The sequence below is a fragment of the Mesoplodon mirus genome (genome assembly GCF_964341445.2).
Source record: "Mesoplodon mirus genome assembly, chromosome: 18".
In the NCBI taxonomy this organism is placed as follows: domain Eukaryota; kingdom Metazoa; phylum Chordata; class Mammalia; order Artiodactyla; family Ziphiidae; genus Mesoplodon; species Mesoplodon mirus.
Window position 1 is genome coordinate 22,660,348 of NC_138994.1, and position 13,355 is coordinate 22,673,702.

The following is a 13,355-nucleotide window of genomic DNA, read 5'->3' on the forward strand; positions in this document are numbered from 1 at the left end:
TACAGGAAGCCACACATTTCAAAACAATTCTGAAGGAAACGAAGCCATTTGCTCTGCAGCAGGGCAGTCCTCCCCAAATTGCTCAATTTTGTTACAGGAAGTGCCTGGCTGTCACACTGGAACCTTACACCTCTAGTTAGAAGTAGATACATCAGCTCACGATCCACAGTTCTCCCAGTGGAAACAGAACAAACGGAACAAACCAAAAAGGACAATTCCTTCAGGTAGAACCTAGTGCCACATGCTCCCGAGCTAGGAGGGCCCTCTCCCTGATTGTCTGGGGGTATTGTTCTCAAGGACTAGTTGAATAGCTAAATATGAGTATTTTTGCACGCAGACATTTAGATGACTCACTCGGTTTCCCCTGACTTTGAGGATTTTAGTTTACAACCTTCATGTTGCCTAGCTGTAGGTTTTCTAATTATATTTGTTTTAAACCTGACAGCAGAGGGCTGGATGAGTCAGCCCTGTGGGAAACTGAATGCCCACCCATGGAAGTTTTAGAAAACAATGCAAATGGGAAAGGAACAAAGAAATAAAGCCCCAAAGAAGGTTGGTGGTCACCATTAAGTATCGTGACTGAATAAAAAAAAGAGGTTTTTCTGCCTTTGCCCATCTGAAGATATAGGTTGGGTGCTGCTCCAGAGTTTCATATCCATGGTATTAACTGAAGCTCTAGGTGCTGGGCCCTTCCTCTTGAGCTCCTTGGATAAATAAATAGAAGCATTACTTTTGATTACTAACCACTTACACAGCACACTTACCAAGTGTTTTACCATCATGCTTATTAGCTTTCCCATATCATCTTGACACTTAGAGATCATTTTATGTCCTTTAAAGCTTTTTACTATCAAAACAGGACATGTCATGCCTGGGGTTGTCTCAGCGGCTGCTTTCAATGCCTGCCAGTCCTGTCCTACCTCTGGTTCTGCTGTTGGTTATTAGCTCAGTGTCCATAGCCCGGGTCTGTGATTGAATTCAATAACCTGACCTGGAGCCTTAAAAAGTAAAAAAATCCTCAGGCATCTTTCAGTTTATTCTCAGGCTGGGAAAATGCTGTGAGAGCCAGAGGGCAGGGGCAGGGGAAAGCAGGCGGGCATGCGAAAATGGAAAGTGTGGCTCGTCTTCTTGTGTGGGTTTTGAGGCTGTAAAAGGTTGGGAGGGAACCAGTCCCTTCTATAAGCAATCAGCTAAGAATAGCAAGGACAGCAACCAGGAGACAGCGAAGGGGCACCGTGGAATCATCCCCAGACCATAGGCCCAGGCTGAGGTTCTCCAAAGAGGGGCCAGGTACAGGAAGGGAGGACTTGAACATACTGCCGGGAGCATCGCTCCCATCACCAAGGGTCTCCAGATCCCCTGCAGACACCTCGTCCCTCAAGACGATGGTTTTCTTTGTGTTTGGTCGTACTCGTTTAACACTGTGATTCAATCTAGGACTTCCCAGGACATTCAGAGAACATAACCACCTCACTGGGCAGTCACCTGGTTTTCACTTCTGGTGGTTATCATCTAGGACAGGGGTCAACAATTGATGGACCAGCGGCCATGTCTAGCTCACTGCCTATTTCTGAAATAAAGTTTTATTGGAACACAGCCACACCCCTTTGTTTACCTATTGAATATGGCAGCTCTCACACTGAAACAACAGAGTCAAGTTGTTGTGACAGCCCACAAAGCCTAAAATATTTACTGTCTAATCCTTGACAAAAACACTGGCTGGTCCCCTACCCCAGAAGAACAATTCCTACTGAGTCATGTTCCCCCATGGACATTTGAGAGAATAAGCAAATGAAATGATCTTAAAGCATGTCCACTCCTCAATCCAAACAGGGAGCAAAATATATGGAATTTCTATAAGAGGTACATGTCTGGGTTGGGGCCTTAATTATACTGTTCTTCACCTGGAAAAGAGTTTTTTTTTTCCTTTCTACCTCTTCACCAACCCCCACAACCTAAACGATAGCCTCTCAGCATGTGTTTTCCCAAAGCTACAGTCAAAGAGTTTGGACTCAGATTTTCCATTGAAAAACCTCAATTCCACAGAAAAGCAAGGAGCAGTTATGGCCTTAAAAGGCAAGTCCATTTTCAGGACCACAAAGATGAATGCCATAAAAGGCAGGGAGTGGGGGAGGGGAGACCCACATGATCTTACAACATTAATATGTAGACCATAATAGACCATAGTGTTAGAATAAATTGGAAAAGTAGAATTCAGCGTCAGCTACCAATGGATATTAAGCTAGGACTCAGCATTTTTTCTCAAGGGTGTTCCATTGAAACCTCTGATAAGAAGTCACTTGGAAGGGGGAAAAAATGTCATGTATTTTAAATCGCCAGACATATACAGAAAATATTCTTTTATCTAAAAAGACTGACAAACAAGGCAACTTTAAAATAGGAGTACAGGCTCCATAGGACCCCACAGGAATCGCTCTGTGCCTATTGCCCTTTATGTGAAATTAATTTTAAAATACTCTGGGGGTTGCAGAAGAATACCAAAAAAGAGTAGCCAGGGTTGAAAAGGCCCCTGACTGGCTATTATAAACATAATCAGAGAGGAAGTGTTTAACCCAAACATGCGGTATGCTAAGATTTTTTCAAGCATTACTCATCTCCTTTTCTGCCTCAATTGCGGGTATTAGTTGAATAAAGCTTAGTTGAATGCTGAGTCCCAGGGGCTGCCTTTTTAAAGAGGACAAAGAAGCCCAAGAAGGATGCCTTGTCTCTTGTCAGACTCTTCCCAGAATTCTTTCACAGTCGCCCAGTCGATGCATGGTTCAGACTTAAATCCAAGCTTAACCAACAGAACTAAAAATCCACGTGATAAGCTGTGACTAACCAAATATGCTTTCTACTTTCCTGGCAACTTTCGAATATATATAATAAATAGAGTGTTGTCAACTCTAGTCCCCATGCTATATATTCTACCCCCAGAACTTATTCATCTTGTAAATAGAAATCTGTAGCCTTTTTTTCTTTTGCTGTACACGGGCCTCTCACTGTTGTGGCCTCTCCCGTTGCGGAGCACAGGCTCCGGACGTGCAGACTTAGCGGCCGTGGCGCACGGGCCCAGCCGCTCCGCGGCATGTGGGATCCTCCCAGACCGGGGCACGAACCCATGTCCCCTGCATCGGCAGGCGGACTCTCAAGCACTGCACCACCAGGGAAGCCCCAGAAATCTGTATTCTTTAACCACCTTTATCCAGTCCCCCAACCCACCCACCCCTGACAACCACCAATCTACTGTTTCTTTAAGTTCAATTTTTTTAAGATTCCACATTTAAGTTAGATCATACAGTATTTGTTTTTTTCTGTCTGACTTATTTCACTTAGAATAATGTCCTCAGGCTTCACCCGTGTTGTTGTAAATGGCAGGATTTCCTTTTTTAATGCTTGAATAATATTCCATTGTGTGTGTGTGTATATATATATATTTTTTTTCTTTATTCATCCATCATTGGGCATTTAGATTGTTTCCACATCTTGGCTGTTATAAATACTGCTGCAATGAACATGGGGGTGCAGATATCTCTTCAAGATAGTGATTTCATTTCCTTCAGATATATGCCCAGAAGTGGAATTGTTAATCGTAAGATAGTTCTGTCTTTAATTCTGTGAGGAACCTCCGTAACTGTTTTCTATACTGGCTGTACCAGTTTACATTCCCACCAATCTTGTACAAGGACTCCGTTTTCTCTGCATCTTCACCAGTCTTCATCTCTTATCTTTCACACCACTCTAACAGGTGTGAGGTGATATCTGACTGCGGTTTTGATGTGTATTTCCCTGATGACTAGTGATACCTTACCAGGTACTTGTTGGAAAAAATCAACAAGTGGGACTACATCAAACTAAAATGCTTCTGCACGGCAAAGAAACAACAGAATGAAAAGGCAATCTATGGAATGGGAGAAAATATTTGCAAACCATATCTCTGATAAGGGGTTATTATCCAAAATATATAAGGGACTAAAAAAAAAAAGAAAAGAAAAAGGGGGACTTCCCTGGTGGTCCAGTGGTTAAGACTCCCCACTTCCACTGCAGGGGGTGCGGGTTCCATCCCTGGTCAGAGAACTAAGAACCTGGCATGCTGCATGGTGCAGCAAAAAAAAAAAAAAAAAAAAAAAGAAGAACTCATACAACTCAATAGCAGAAAACCCCCAAATAATCCAATTTAAAAATGGACAAAGGACCTGACTAGACATCTTTCCAAAGAAGACATACAAATAGGTAACAAGCTGTACTTTTCCAGGCTGGAGCCACTTCACCACCTCATTTGTTAAGAGACATCAGGAACCTGTACTTCTGTCACCTGCCCGGAGTTGGTCCTGAAGATTGAGCGCTGCTTGTGGGTGGGATGGGATGGGAGCAAGCATTTAACGCCTGCTGAATAACTACGCTCCAGTTAGAAATGGTGCTAAGGTTTGCTCTTATGTCTTTTGCAATTGTGCACGAACAGAATTCTTCCTTTCCTTGCTAAAATTAAATAATTGGGCTTCCCTGGTGGCGCAGTGGTTGAGAGTCCGCCTGCCAATGCAGGGGACACGGGTTCGTGCCCCGGTCCGGGAAGATCCCACATGCCGCGGAGCAGCTGGGCCCGTGAGCCATGGCCGCTGAGCCTGCACGTCCGGAGCCTGTGCTCTGCAACAGGAGAGGCCACAACAATGAGAGGCCCGCGTACCGCAAACAAACAAACAAACAAACAAAAAAAACCTTAATAATTGAAACACATCGAGGGAGGGATTAACACCAATCAGTAAATAGGCTCTCCCGCATTCAACATATTCATAGATAAGAATGCCAAGTATAGGTCCCTACTATGTGTATTAAAGAATCATCTGTAACCAGCTTAGAATTGCAGTCTCCATGATTTAAAAGAAACTATTTAAAAACAACAACCCTGAGGTCTTATTTTCACCTTTTTTACGGATAATGCAAATAATAAACTGTGAATGCTGAGGTAGGATAATTCAAATTAATAAGGCTTTGTCTTACTTTTTTCCACTAAAGTGAAACCAGGAGAAAACAAAGTGATTCTTTCCTCCCTAAACTCCCACCAAAAAGAGGTTCATCCAACGAATCCTAAATATTTTATCAAAAGTTAATCAGTCATGTAGCACTTAAGTTTCTCTCATTATTGAAATCCTTTAAATTATGGTTTCCTTCATTTTGTGTTCCTTGGTGACTCCTAATGTCTGTAAAATTTGAAAATATAAATTTCACGGACATAATTTGGTCTATAGATGACAGGTTTTATTATCATGTAAAAAATTGCTAAGACTGGTGACACAGCCCGGTTATACTAAGGACGAGTATAGGGCACACAAAAGCCTCAGCTCTTTTTTTCTTAGTTTAACCTCACTTACCAGTGTCTCAGTGGATCAGCACTTCCAGTACAGCTGTTTGATTATAATTTAGGTGTCAGTCATTTTCCCTGTACTCGCTATTAGTCTGGACATATTTATACCACTAACAATACTCACCATAAGCTCTGGATATGTCGGCCTTTCTTTGGAATTCTTCTTCAAGCTTAAAGAAAAAAAGAAGAACACATTAAAATCTAGAAACCATCTGTAGTTTCACTAGACTAGGATTTCAGAACCTGTATGTAGAAGACTAAACAGAACCACCTTTAAAAATGTACTGAAAACATAAATCTCCCATCTTGACTTTCCTCTTTGGTTAGTCTTACCAATTATGTTTTAAATCACTCTGGGTGTACCTTAATGGGAAGAATAAGAGAGAGAGAGAGAGAGAGAGAGAGAGAGTGTGTGTGTGTGTGTGTGTGTGTGTGTTTACTTATGACACTTTACCAATGACATAAAAACCAACTTTTATTATATATCAAATACATGTCTTCAAAACAGCATTTAATCCACCCCCACTTGCAAAGAAATTGGCAGGTATTTCTTATATGACATTCATTATCTCCTATCTTCAGTACCTCGTTCTCTTTGCCTCTGGCCCCTTGCTTGTAAAATTTGCTTTTATCTACTCCCTGCTGAACCTGCTTGAGAGAGAAGCAATACACACGTAAAATGTCTAAGGTCACGCTGCTGGTTTACGACCTCTTGGCTGAGGAAAGAGAAAGAACACGCGGCCAAGGACTTAGCAGTTATTCTTCTTAGAAATACCAATACTTGGTGGTCATACAGTACTGTCAAGTGGTTCCCATTCATTCAGCTGTGTGTACACACAGACATTTTAATCACATTTGATACTGGAGGCAGTAGTAATAAAACTGCAGTATGAAGACACCAACCCCTCACCCCTGTTCTTGACCCACCCCTTTATCCACCCGCAGCCTTAAAATGGAAAAAAAAAGAAAAGAAGCAGTTATTTGGAGTTGGAATCCCAGGTTACAGAATGGAGAAAAGAATGATTTTGAAAAGTATGATTTGCAAGGCAACCTACAGTCTCCTCTGCCCTGGGCCATAAAATCATACATGAATGGAAAGGAAGTTTGCCTGGCGTTGAAGGAACCAAAACGTGACTGATTCTTGGGTGGCTGGGATTTGTGCTAATGTGAGACCTAGTATGTGTGCCATGAGCTCTGTTCCAGCCACAGAGGCTAACAGTTGAGGGGAGGGCCAGATACAGAACCAGAGAGTGAAACAGCTGAGATGCTTGGAAAAACTATGGTTTAAAACAACACGAAATGAAAAAAACAAAAAAAAAAGGAAGCCTTTGAAGCAGAACAACTTAAAGCAGCCTACCCGTCGACTCCAGGCAGTGCTGTGGGTAGAAGCCAGGGAACCTGAGACAGGGTACAGGTAGATGTGAGGACAGAAGTTTCAACCTGGAACTGAGGGCAGATCTAGGACCCTAGTGACCTCAGAGCCCAGCCAACCTAAGAGAGAACGTTTCATCTCAACTGAGGATAAAAATAAGAGCGAATTAGAAAGAGGACGTATCAACTGTCACAGCTGGGTTGACATGGGAAGATGTGCCTGAGTGAAATGAATGAGACATTGTAGCTCCCACGGATGACGCCACGTGCACCTGTATCCTGAGATTCTAAAAGGCTCTGTTGGTGGTTCTCAACTGCAGGTGGTTTTGCCCTCCAGGGTACATTCGGCCATGTCTGGAGGCACTTCTGGGTGATGCAGCTGGTTGGGGGGGGTGGCGGTTATTGGTACTAATAGGTAGAGGCCAAGGATGCTGCTACGCATCCCATAATGCACAGGACACCCAAGGATAAAGAATGATCCAATCCAAAATGTCACTAGTGCCGAGGTCGGGAAACCCTGGGCTATGTGTCCTAGGGCATTCCTCCTCGCTGCCCCCTCTAGCTCCTTCTCTGAAATGAAGTTGGCTTACAGTCGTCTCCAGCTGGTTCGTCTCTCACTTGGGCATATCCTCATGTCTACCTCCCCTCCCTGCCTTCCACCCCAGGAAACAAAAGTCTTTCTTTCTAAGTTCAAGAGCTAGTTCATCTAGAAAGAAACACGGAAGAAATGTGATCCCAGGAGCGTGGCTGACTTGCACAGAGACCCTAGGAAAAATAGCAAACAGACTAAGGTACAAAAGCCCTGAATTTCGGCTATTGTTCAAATTGAATCAAGAACCAGAAAGTCTTCTCTATAATCTGAACAATTTATCTTCCTAAAATGAGTAAGGAAAAGCACACCTGCAACGTTAAATCCACACTCAGTAGTCAAGTGGTTGATTTCAAGCGTCCTATTTAGATGGACCATTAGTCAAGCATCAAACCCTAAATCTACACAGACTCTGAAAAAGTCTCCTTGAAGACCACATCCCAACTTTCCATTCCCACCTCTCACTGGTCAACCCTGAACCAAGGAAATGATAGAAAGAAAAGCTTGCCTCTCAGATAATTCAAACAATGCCCTCTTCTACCAACCTGAGTTCTTTGTGATATAGCTGATTTTTTACCTTCTATTTAGTACGTAATGAAATGATACTCTCTCTTCTCATCACGTAGAAGAAATTAAATACTTTTTTTTTTTTTTTAAGGAGAGGTCATTTTAAGTCAGGACGTCTTGTCTTTTCACTTGTGGAACACTTTATGAAACTTTCTCCAGATTTTTTTGTATGAAGGAAATGTAGGGAAAATACCCCAAGTTGACCGTCACAAAGCGTTGAGAATTCCTAAAACCTTGGAGATCGCTGTCGATAGACTATTTCTTGACTTACGGCCTCTGATTAGAAATCTCAGAATGTACCACAAGCACTGCTGCAGATATTTACACAGCAAACCGAGGCTGTTTATTGAATGAAGATAACTGATATAACCCATTCTCTCCATCTTTTAAATCAAGAGCACTTCAAAACAGGAGCTAAGAATAGCAAAATACTCAGGATAAGGTTAGGAAAAAAGCAAATGTTCCATGTTTAATAGGAAGTGCTTGGAATTCAGTACAAAATAACAACTGTGGAGTTCAAAGCTACACCAATTTCTTTTTGGATTTGAGTCAGACTTTTGATTTTCAAGTGGCTTGTCATTTTCAAGCGTGCAATTAGCTAACTGCCCGAATTCCTCTTCCAGATGCCACAACACACACTCCTGACCGTAGCTGACACTAAAAAACAGCTTTATGCCGCCTTGAGAATTGCTGGCTTGAAGTTTGTGCTGACCGGAGGATTTCTGCCTATTTGAATTCCCCCTGACTGTTTCCAAGAAGGGCTCTTTGGTGCGTCCACAGAATAAAAACACAATGCGCCTCCCGAGCCATACATGTGTCATAAGCTAAATAAATATCCAGTGCCTCTTTTTATTGTCCTTCCTGAACAAGTCAGGAACTTGTTTTGATTGTGTCTCTTTTGTACTAGTTCCCACAGTATCAACATCTGGGTGGGGCTCTAACTATCTCCGATGGACATCGGGCTGGTGGACTGGGCGCCGAGCTCTTCAATAGGCCTAAAGGCACAGCAAGAAGGAAGTCAAGCTGTTTGGGCCCTTCGCAGAGTTGGTCCCCAATGACCTTCCCTCAGTCCCCACGCCTATAACCTATTGAAAGAGGTTATGGTGAAAAACTGTAAGCCTGCCAAGATTCCATTTGCTGGAGAAAGTCAGTTGTGAAACCTTCTGTAGGACTAGAATGTAAGGCTTTTGTATTCGATTTCTCTACCGTGAATCCCAAAACAAGGCCTAGATGGTGAGCCTCCCTGGCTCCAGGAACTCTTCAAAAGCCCTAAGATAAGAAAGCCAGGTGTAGGGAAAAAAGAGGAAGAAAATGTCATTCGTGGTCCTATTTCAAAATCAGTACAGAAAGGAGGGGTTTGTAAGGTGTCGTTGCTGTTGTTTTCTTCAGGTTCATAAGGAATAAATGCCTTAACTTTCTTTTCTTTTTTCTTTTCTTTTCTCTCCTCCCCGCACCCCTTACCCCAACTCAGAGGATGACGTTCCTCTGATGCTGCTACAAAAGAAAGACAGCAGCCGGATCTCTGGGCTCTATCATATCATAACTGTGGATACGACAGTGACAGCCAGTAAGTGCCTCTACTCCACCCCTCAAACCCCACTGTACTGTCAGCTGACCAGCAGTGACCAGAGCCTGACTATATCATAAAAATACAGAATACACACAGAGGTCGTTCAAAAAGGGGTCCTTTCATGAAGATGTGCCTCAAAAATACACAGGAAAATGGAGGAACCAGGTATAAAAGGGAGATAACGCTCATAGGCTACATCTTTCTTTCATCAAGAAATAAAAGAGGTGTTTTTTAGGTAATGATCATTTTTCCATTCTTTTCACCCGGCCCCAAATCAAACTTAAAACTGTCAGTAATAAAACAAGTGAATACCTAGACTGCTATTGTGGGCAGGTGTGTATCTGTATGCTAATACATGTGAAAAATAAAGTGGCTTCCATAAAGATCTAAGCCATTCCTAAAATCCCCCCAAAAATCAATACTCTTTTTTGAAGTATTAGACAACTTTCCCAACTCAGTTGACTTCAAAACAATGTTCACACTAAGGGGGTATCAAAGAAAATATGTTGGTGGTTTATGGTAGGCAGAAAACGATGCACCTGGCATCTGAAACAGGAGAGCCTGGGACTCTTAAAAAATCCGACTGAGGATAAGTAGGAATGCTCATAAAATTCAGAATTAATGCTCCGCTTCAACTTCTCAATTCTCATACCAACAAAAATGACTATTTTACACAATTGATCTTAGGTATCAGATTCTACGGGAGCTACCACACTCAAAAGTCTGAGGAAGAATTTATTCTTTGACAACTTCAAAGTCAAAGCAATTTGAGTTTTGTTTCAATTATTATTATTTTAAGTAAGCCCATAAACAAGCTAGACTGGCTGACTTGAGTGCAAATGAAGTGACAAAGAATCAACAGTATTAACGGAATTAACAATTCCGAGAAAGCTGGAAAATGTCTATGGCTCAAAATTTTTTAATTAATGAACCATAGTAGCTGGGACTGAAAATGAGAGAAAACGAGAGGGAAACAGAGACCTCAGAGGGGTGGCCATGAGGACACTCTTAGGTTCTGTGGCGGGGAGGGCAGGCCAGGGCAGCTGCTATATAAAGAGCAGTAGCACGAGTATCTGCAACTTCCACAAATGTGTGCATGCGCTAAAATTAGAAAACATGTATTTTTTCCAAAGCTTTCGTTTTTAAAATATCTGTAAAAAGCTTTAACACTCCGACTCTTTAGGGGAAGTTCTAAGTAAGAGAAGAAAACTGGTAAAAGAAAAAGTCATCCAATGATTTTTCAATAAATTGCAGATGAAAAGGAGCTTTCTCAATAGGAAGCAGTTAATAACGGGTCCCTAGAGCATAGATGTAAATCATGGGTTCTCACCGCAGCCCTAGAGTAGAATGATTTGAGAACCTTTGAACAGGACTGATATTCAGGACGCTCCCCAGGCCAATTAGATCAAAGTCTCTGAGGCCGAGGCCTACGTGATGGCACATCTTAGAAACGAGCAGCCAGAGTTCAGAACTATCAGATTAAACTGCTGGTTCAGAACAGGCAACGTGGCTTTCTCAGACTTTTCACACCAGCCTTGTTCTTAGCAAGGTTTCCTAAAGTTCCCAGAATCTTGGGAAAGGGGGCCAGGTGGGAGAAAGCTTACAAAGTAGAGAGCTTGAAAAGGCTTCCTTACAGAAGGTCCTTCTCCATTATCACCCTTCTTGAAAACTATCGGTGTGAACTATCCAAGATGACTCAATCCATTTTCCTAGGTGACCTTTAAACATTTGAGGATAAGGAAAACAAAAATCAAAAATAAAAACCAAGTTCTCAAAACCAGAAGGCAAAATCCGGAAGCCATCTCAGCCTGGCAGGTGTACCACCACTCCCGGCATACTCAGGCAAGGAAAGCAGAGAGGAGGACACATCCCCAGAGCCCAGAGGATGCACGTATTAGGAGGACCCAGCAGCACACTGTCCTACAGCCCTCTCTGGCCATTCAGCCAAAACTACACCAGAAACAAACAGTGGCAGCTCAGCCTCATATATCCTTCGGGAAAAGTACCCAGGGTGACATGGGCTTAGAGCCGATGAAAAGTCTAAGGGCCTTAGTTTCATAAGCAATAGGCAGCTGCTTGGTCTTAATCATGTTTCCTAATAAAAGCCATATTCAGAAGGCTTCTTCCAAAGGGCGTGGAGGCCAAGGAATGATAACCTTGAGGAAGCCAGACTCTCAAGCAGCCTTCAGAACACCAGCCCCTTCCTTAGCAGCCAACAGCCAGACTGCCCCTCTCTGAGGATCGCAGCTGGGCTTCTCGCCACTTCTGAGTCCCTTCCTCCAAGTCTCAACTGCTCTGGAGGTGCCCAAATAAACCAGCTCAGCTCCAACGCAGCCTCCTCTTTCCAGCATCACTTGCGATGGTCATTAGTATCAAAGCATGCCAAGCATCATGGTCCCTACGCAGACAGAAATCACTAGATTTTCTGGAGAAAACAATCCCCTCTCCAAGTTTCCTCAATTCCACTGTCAATTTCCATGAAAACAAAGTTTACAGCATTAGCACGGTTCCTTCCAACTTTTTTTATTTTCCCTTCTCAGACCCGCCCCCCCCCCCAGCCCAGTACTGTCCACTGTACGCTTATGGGCAAGCACATCCGTAAGTTAGCAAGTGTTCTGTAAGAATCAGCCTACAGACCCTAGAACTACTTTGTAAGACTTCTGGGTACCTAAGGAAGGCTCTGAAAGTAGCCTCTGTCTTCTTATCCAGGGTGGTTCTTTGTGTCATATCTACTCTTCATCCCTAATCCTCCGGTGGGTCCACCCACCTTTCTCTTTATGCTCTGGTCAACATCACATGGCTTAAACCTCCCATAAAAGAGTTTCTCCCTTTTGCGATATGATGCACGGTGTCCCTTCTGCCTGGAATACCTCTTCCTCCCCTATTTCCCTTTCGCTTGGACGTACCTCACAGGGTCCCAGCTCAGCATTTATTTCCTCCAGAAACTCAACCCAGCGCTGGTCCTCTGCTTTCCCCAAATACCCTATGCATGTCTCCATGTCTGGACTTGCAGTATGGACTAGAGTGACTGACTGTGGACACCCCCTCCTTGGCTCTGAGCTCAGCGGGGGAGGGGCAGAGCCATCTTTGTTGCTCAGCAGCAAGGACAGGCCCGTCAATGCTTTGGGGATGGATGCATGCGTCGTGGATTAAAACGACAGGGGAAAGTCATGAGAACTCTTGTTTCTTCACGCTGGCCTCTGAGAGACAGGCTCTCTTACCACTGTGAGGTAAAGTCAGCAAACTCTTCGGAGAACTTGTCTGCGGGGAGTTGTGGCGACGGCTCCTCCACCACCTGTTTGAGCTGCTGAAAAGGAGTTCCCCACGAATCATAGGGAAACCGAAGGATGGCCAGCTCGATCTAGAGGGGAGAGGGACACAAGGAGACAGGAGCTTACACGGGGCTGCTTAGGTAAAGAGGGGGTCCGCTAGGGAATCCACTTGGCTCCAGGAGAGCCAGAGGGAGGCACGATGGTGACCATCAGGTAAACTGTTCCGGGGGCGGGGGGGAAACTAATGCTGTGTTCTCTAGCAGTTTTCCTCCAAGTCCCAGTGCTAGGGCTTTTCAGATAACGTCGTACCGGAGACAGCCACTTAAGCCTACTTAAAACTGGGTCCTCCCTAAAACCCGGTGTGGCACTTCATAAAATTGTAAGCCAGCAGTATGAAACTTCAGGATGTAAAGCGACCAGGTTTTCAAATGTTGAGTCTAAAAAGTAATTCTCACCCTAAGACTCTTACAGAGCTGTACATCTGCTGCCATCTGCTGGGCGCATGCTAGAATTAAAAACAAAAAAAAACTAGGACCAAATGACTGATCTTTTTTTGGACTTGAGTAAAGGCCACTTTGCTGTGACAAGATCACGTGCTTTCTGGGCAGGGATGTCAAATAACTC

General features: G+C 43.5%; 1 protein-coding gene across 2 annotated transcripts in view; it reads right to left on the bottom strand.

Annotated features, from left to right (window-relative positions):
* MAP2K6 (mitogen-activated protein kinase kinase 6) overlaps positions 1–13,355 on the bottom strand; it is a 126,809-nt gene that overhangs the window by 13,383 nt on the left and 100,071 nt on the right. For both annotated transcript variants that reach the window (XM_082603664.1, XM_082603663.1), the window contains exons 10-11: positions 12,681–12,820; positions 5,487–5,532 (exon numbers count right to left, since the gene is read on the bottom strand). In XM_082603664.1, coding sequence (XP_082459790.1) covers positions 5,487–5,532; positions 12,681–12,820 — 186 coding nt within the window. The remainder of the gene's footprint in view (positions 1–5,486; positions 5,533–12,680; positions 12,821–13,355) is intronic.